The following is a 7,500-nucleotide window of genomic DNA, read 5'->3' on the forward strand; positions in this document are numbered from 1 at the left end:
ATAAACCCTAGTTGGAAAAGCAAGATGCTATAAGCCCGGGGGCCCCAGCAGCGAAAATAGCCCAGTGAGGAAAGGAAACAAGGAAAAATAATATATTTTAAGAACAATGACATTTAAATGGATATTTCCTATATAAACTATGGAAATTTTAACAAAACAAGAGGAAGAGAAACGAGATATATTAGTGTGCCCGAGTGTACCCTCAAGCAAGAGAACTCTAACCCAAGACAGTGGCTATGGCACTACAATTGTTCAATAAATGTGAAAGCAAAGAAAGGGGATAGTAATAAAATCTTCGCCAGAAAAAGATTCATTTTGATAGAAGAATTAATAGGAAGAATGAAGAATTTTAAAAGAAAGATTCTAAATTATTCATTATAAATGTAAAATTTACATCTGTCGTAAAAAAGTTGTATGATATTTATGCGAATCAAGAGGTAAACCTAAAAAGATAATTGAAAACGGCCTTATAGTATTAACAATTCTTACGGTGATTTTCATAACCTATATAAAAATAGAGTTGATTTTAAAACACTCCCATTCTACCTCTGTTTCACTTGACATACACAGTTAAAAAACTTATGATTTTAATCATAAAATCTCCGTGAAAATATACTATTTTCAGCTGTATTTCAGTAAATATAGACGACCGTAATTTTAACCCTACTTTGTTGTTATCTTTTACAGTTTGGTGACCGCAATATCACTCCTTAACGTCAATATATTCGTTTTTAAAACGGCAAATGCTTGGCAACAGTTATTCCAGAATTTTTACCGTTTTTTACTAGAAATTTCTGACAGTGTAGGGCTGTGAAAGAACCTATAGTCAATTTCTTTTCGCGATGCAGATATGCACCGACTCGCAGCGGTGCCCTTTTAGGTCGGAAAAGTTTCCTGATCGCTGATTGGTTGGACGTGATAATTCTAACCAATCAGCGATCAGGACACTTTTCCGAGCTAAAAAGGCACCGCTGCGAGTCGGTGCAAATCTGCCTCGCTAAAAGAAATGGGCTATAGTTCAGAGTTGAAGCAGTTTGGGCCAGGAACACAGTAGACACGAGAAAATTCCTAAGCACTTAATTGGAGAAGAAGAAACAAAGGGAAGAGGTTCCTTGGTGGGTGCCACTTTTGTCATTTCCCTTGTTCCTCTTCGGACATGCCATACTCGGTTCTCCTAGAGGCCTTAAATCCCTCTTCTTCTTTCAAGATTCGAATGAATCGTTGTCAAGTGTTTTGGTGTTGCTTTGTTTTTGTCCCTAAAGCTTACTATCATTTTGTCCCTGATTCTTACTATCATTTTGTCCCTGAATCTTACTATCATTTTGTCCTGATTCTTACGGTCTTTTTATCCCTGATTCTTACTATCATTTTGTCCCTGATTCTTACGGTTTTTTGGTCCCCGATTCTTACTATCTTTTTGTTCCTGACTCTTACTATCTTCTGTCCCTAAATCTTACTATCTTTTTGTCCCTGATTCTATCTTTTTGTCTCTGATTCTTACTATCTTTTTGCCCCTGACTCTATCTTTTTGTCTCTGATTCTTACCATCTTTTTGCCCCTGACTCTTTCTATCATTTTGTCTCTGATTCTTACTATCTTTTTGCCCCTGAATCTATCTTTTTGTCTCTGATTCTTACTATCTTTTTGGCCCTGACTCTTTCTATCATTTTGTCTCTGATTCTTACTATCTTTTTGCCCCTGAATCTATCTTTTCGTCCATGAATCTTACTATCTTTTTGCCCCTGACTCTAACTATCTTTTTGTCCCCGAATCTTACTATCTTTTTGCCCCTGAATCTATCTTTTCTGAATCTTACTATCTTTTTGCCCCTGACTCTAACTATCTTTTTGTCCCCGAATCTTACTATCTTTTTGCCCCTGAATCTATCTTTTCGTCCATGAATCTTACTATCTTTTTGCCCTTGACTCTAACTATCTTTTTGTCCCCGAATCTTACTATCTTTTTGCCCCTGAATCTATCTTTTCGTCCATGAATCTTACTATCTTTTTGCCCCTGACTCTAACTATCTTTTTGTCCCCGAATCTTACTATCTTTTTGCCCCTGAATCCATCTTTTCGTCCATGAATCTTACTATCTTTTTGCCCCTGACTCTAACTATCTTTTTGTCCCCGAATCTTACTATCTTTTTGCCCCTGAATCTATCTTTTCGTCCATGAATCTTACTATCTTTTTGCCCCTGACTCTAACTATCTTTTTGTCCCCGAATCTTACTATCTTTTTGCCCCTGAATCTATCTTTTCGTCCATGAATCTTACTATCTTTTTGCCCCTGACTCTAACTATCTTTTTGTCCCCGAATCTTACTATCTTTTTGCCCCTGAATCTATCTTTTCGTCCATGAATCTTACTATCTTTTTGCCCCTGACTCTAACTATCTTTTTGTCCCCGAATCTTACTATCTTTTTGCCCCTGAATCTATCTTTTCGCCCATGAATCTTACTAACTTTTTGCCCCTGACTCTAACTATCTTTTTTTCCCCGAATCTTACTATCTTTTTGCCCCTGAATCTATCTTTTCGTCCATGAATCTTACTATCTTTTTGCCCTTGACTCTAACTATCTTTTTGTCCCCGAATCTTACTATCTTTTTGCCCCTGAATCTATCTTTTCGTCCATGAATCTTACTATCTTTTTGCCCCTGACTCTAACTATCTTTTTGTCCCCGAATCTTACTATCTTTTTGCCCCTGAATCTATCTTTTCGTCCATGAATCTTACTATCTTTTTGCCCCTGACTCTAACTATCTTTTTGTCCCCGAATCTTACTATCTTTTTGCCCCTGAATCTATCTTTTCGTCCATGAATCTTACCATCTTTTTGCCCTTGACTCTAACTATCTTTTTGTCCCCAATCTTACTATCTTTTTGCCCCTGAATCTATCTTTTCGTCCATGAATCTTACTATCTTTTTGCCCCTGACTCTAACTATCTTTTTGTTCCCGAATCTTACTATCTTTTTGCCCCTGAATCTATCTTACCGTCCATGAATCTTACTATCTTTTTGCCCCTGACTCTAACTATCTTTTTGTCCCCGAATCTTACTATCTTTTTGCCCCTGAATCTATCTTTCCGTCCATGAATCTTACTATCTTAATGCCCTTGACTCTAACTATCTTTTTGTCCCCGAATCTTACTATCTTTTTGCCCCTGAATCTATCTTTTCGTCCATGAATCTTACTATCTTTTTGCCCCTGACTCTAACTATCTTTTTGTCCCCGAATCTTACTATCTTTTTGCCCCTAAATCTATCTTTTCGTCCATGAATCTTACTATCTTTTTGCCCCTGACTCTAACTATCTTTTTGTCCCCGAATCTTACTATCTTTTTGCCCCTGAATCTATCTTTTCGTCCATGAATCTTACTATCTTTTTGCCCCTGACTCTAACTATCTTTTTGTCCCCGAATCTTACTATCTTTTTGCCCCTAAATCTATCTTTTCGTCCATGAATCTTACTATCTTTTTGCCCCTGACTCTAACTATCTTTTTGTCCCCGAATCTTACTATCTTTTTGCCCCTGAATCTATCTTTTCGTCCATGAATCTTACCATCTTTTTGCCCTTGACTCTAACTATCTTTTTGTCCCCAATCTTACTATCTTTTTGCCCCTGAATCTATCTTTTCGTCCATGAATCTTACTATCTTTTTGCCCCTGACTCTAACTATCTTTTTGTCCCCGAATCTTACTATCTTTTTGCCCCTGAATCTATCTTACCGTCCATGAATCTTACTATCTTTTTGCCCCTGACTCTAACTATCTTTTTGTCCCCGAATCTTACTATCTTTTTGCCCCTGAATCTATCTTTCCGTCCATGAATCTTACTATCTTAATGCCCTTGACTCTAACTATCTTTTTGTCCCCGAATCTTACTATCTTTTTGCCCCTGAATCTATCTTTTCGTCCATGAATCTTACTATCTTTTTGCCCCTGACTCTAACTATCTTTTTGTCCCCGAATCTTACTATCTTTTTGCCCCTGAATCTATCTTTTCGTCCATGAATCTTACTATCTTTTTGCCCTTGACTCTAACTATCTTTTTGTCCCCGAATCTTACTATCTTTTTGCCCCTGAATCTATCTTTTCGTCCATGAATCTTACTATCATTTTGTCCTGATTCTTACGGTCTTTTTATTCCTGATTCTTACTATCATTTTGTCCCTGATTCTTACGGTTTTTTGGTCCCCGATTCTTACTATCTTTTTGTTCCTGACTCTTACTATCTTCTGTCCCTAAATCTTACTATCTTTTTGTACCTGATTCTATCTTTTTGTCTCTGATTCTTACTATCTTTTTGCCCCTGACTCTATCTTTTTGTCTCTGATTCTTACCATCTTTTTGCCCCTGACTCTTTCTATCATTTTGTCTCTGATTCTTACTATCTTTTTGCCCTTGAATCTATCTTTTTGTCTCTGATTCTTACTATCTTTTTGCCCCTGACTCTTTCTATCATTTTGTCTCTGATTCTTACTATCTTTTTGCCCCTGAATCTATCTTTTCGTCCATGAATCTTACTATCTTTTTGCCCCTGACTCTAACTATCTTTTTGTCCCCGAATCTTACTATCTTTTTGCCCCTGAATCTATCTTTTCTGAATCTTACTATCTTTTTGCCCCTGACTCTAACTATCTTTTTGTCCCCGAATCTTACTATCTTTTTGCCCCTGAATCTATCTTTTCGTCCATGAATCTTACTATCTTTTAGCCCCTGACTCTAACTATCTTTTTGTCCCCGAATCTTACTATCTTTTTGCCCCTGAATCTATCTTTTCGTCCATGAATCTTACTATCTTTTTGCCCCTGACTCTAACTATCTTTTTGTCCCCGAATCTTACTATCTTTTTGCCCCTGAATCTATCTTTTCGTCCATGAATCTTACTATCTTAATGCACTTGACTCTAACTATCTTTTTGTCCCCGAATCTTACTATCTTTTTGCCCCTGAATCTATCTTTTCGTCCATGAATCTTACTATCTTTTTGCCCTTGACTCTAACTATCTTTTTTGTCCCCGAATCTTACTATCTTTTTGCCCCTGAATCTATCTTTTCGTCCATGAATCTTACTATCTTTTTGCCCCTGACTCTAACTATCTTTTTGTCCCCGAATCTTACTATCTTTTTGCCCCTGAATCTATCTTTTCGTCCATGAATCTTACTATCTTTTTGCCCTTGACTCTAACTATCTTTTTGTCCCCGAATCTTACTATTTTTTTGGCCCCTGAATCTATCTTTTCGTCCATGAATCTTACTATCTTTTTGCCCTTGACTCTAACTATCTTTTTGTCCCCGAATCTTACTATCTTTTTGCCCCTAAATCTATCTTTTCGTCCATGAATCTTACTATCTTTTTGCCCTTGACTCTAACTATCTTTTTGTCCCCGAATCTTACTATCTTTTTGCCCCTAAATCTATCTTTTCGTCCATGAATCTTACTATCTTTTTGCCCCTGACTCTTACTATTTTTTTGCCCCTAAATCTATCGTTTCGTCCATGAATCTTACTATCTTTTTGCCCTTGACTCTAACTATCTTTTTGTCCCCGAATCTTACTATTTTTTTGCCCCTGAATCTATCTTTTCGTCCATGAATCTTACTATCTTTTTGCCCCTGACCACTATCTTTTTGTCCCCGAATCTTACTATCTTTTTGCCCCTGAATCTATCTTTTCGTCCATGAATCTTACTATCTTTTTGCCCCTGACTCTAACTATCTTTTTGTCCCCGAATCTTACTATCTTTTTGCCCCTAAATCTATCTTTTCGTCCATGAATCTTACTATCTTTTTGCCCCTGACTCTAACTATCTTTTTGTCCCCGAATCTTACTAACTTTTTGCCCCTGAATCTATCTTTTCGTCCATGAATCTTACTATCTTTTTGCCCCTGACTCTAACTATCTTTTGTCCCCGAATCTTACTCTTTTTGCCCCTGACTCTAACTATCTTTTTATCCCTGAATTTTACTATCATTTTGCCCCTGACTCTTACTATCTTTTTGTCCCCGAATCTTACTATCTCTTTGCTCCCGACTCTATCTTTTTTCCCCCAAAATTACTATCTTTTTGTCCCTGATTTTAGCTATCTTTTTGTCTCTGATACTATCTTTTTGTCCTCAAATCTTACTAGCTTTTTGTCCCTAAATCTTACTATCTTTTTGTTCCCGAATCTTACTTCTTTTATCCCTGGCTCCAACTATCTTTTTGTCTCTGATTCTTACTATCTTTTTGCCCCTGACTCTATCTTTTTGCCCCTGACTCTATCTTTTTTTCCCCGAATCTTACTATCTTTTTGCCACTGACTCTAACTACCTTTTTGTCTTTGAATCTTGAGACTGGTACAACACACGAACATATGCTACCTGGGTCTATCTTTTTGTCCCCGAATCTTACTATCTTTTTGCCATTGACTCTAACTACCTTTTTGTCTTTGAATCTTGTGATTGGTACAACACACGAACATACGCTTCCGGGTTCTAAGCGATGTCAGGCAGGACAGCCGATCTGGACAACGGACCTCCAAAAGTAAAAGCAACTGGGCTTACCCCCATACAAAAATGGATAAAAAGCTCTTTAATAGAAGAAGAATTACATTTTAGTTTAGGTTCCCCTCTCTAGAATCTATGAAAACACTATTCTTTTCTCCCGTTCTTCCAACTCACCTTCTGGTTTCACACACTTCCTCGTGGTAGTTCTGGTAATCCGAAGTCAGGTAGCGCTGCCTGCTCGTATCTCCAATTAACTGTAAAGAAGAAGAAGAAGAACAATGCTCATGTTTGGAACTAAAGGCGATGGAGAGGTAACAGCAATCTACCTAATATGTTAGTAGGATAATGATGCAAGTCCTCCCAACCCCCATTGAAGGGACTGTCTATTAATTCATACTGCAAAGGCAAATAAAGAGAACAACATATCCTTTTTTTGCTTATGAATGAAGGAGTAGAAATAAAAGTCCTTTTGAGTTTGAAATAAAAGGTATCCTTATTTTTTAATCCAGACCGAGATATAAAGAGGTCTAACATTTTTTACGAGATGAATTCCCAATTTTTACGAGATGAATTTTTATTTTTTATGAGATGAATTCCCATTTTTTTACGAGATGAATTCCCAATTCTTACGGAATGAATTATCTTTTTTTTTTTACTAGACGAATTCCCATTTTTCACGAGATGAATTCCCATTTTTTTACGACATGAATTCCCGTTTTTTTACGAGATGAATTCTTGTTTTCACGAGATAAATTCCCATTTTTTTACGAGATGAATTCACATTTTTACGAGATGAATTCCCATTTTTTACAAGATGGATTCAATTTTTTTTATGAGATGAATTCAAATTTTTTTTTACGCGATGAAATCCCATTTTTTACGAGATGAATTCCATTTTTTTTATTTGATATATTCAATGTAATCCCCATTAGCCCAGGGCTAGTTGAGGATACTATTTTGTCCAACCAGACTGCCTCCCGTATAGGGTAAGAGACTTAATGATGAAACA

At 36.8% G+C, this 7,500-nt stretch overlaps 1 protein-coding gene across 1 annotated transcript in view; it reads right to left on the reverse strand.

The window, feature by feature from the left end:
* LOC137656322 (uncharacterized) overlaps positions 1–7,500 on the reverse strand; it is a 66,897-nt gene that overhangs the window by 17,263 nt on the left and 42,134 nt on the right. Inside the window, exon 5 of the mRNA XM_068390494.1 lies at positions 6,666–6,745. Coding sequence (XP_068246595.1) covers positions 6,666–6,745 — 80 coding nt within the window. The remainder of the gene's footprint in view (positions 1–6,665; positions 6,746–7,500) is intronic.

The sequence above is a fragment of the Palaemon carinicauda genome, chromosome 17, assembly GCF_036898095.1.
Source record: "Palaemon carinicauda isolate YSFRI2023 chromosome 17, ASM3689809v2, whole genome shotgun sequence".
NCBI lineage: Eukaryota > Metazoa > Arthropoda > Malacostraca > Decapoda > Palaemonidae > Palaemon > Palaemon carinicauda.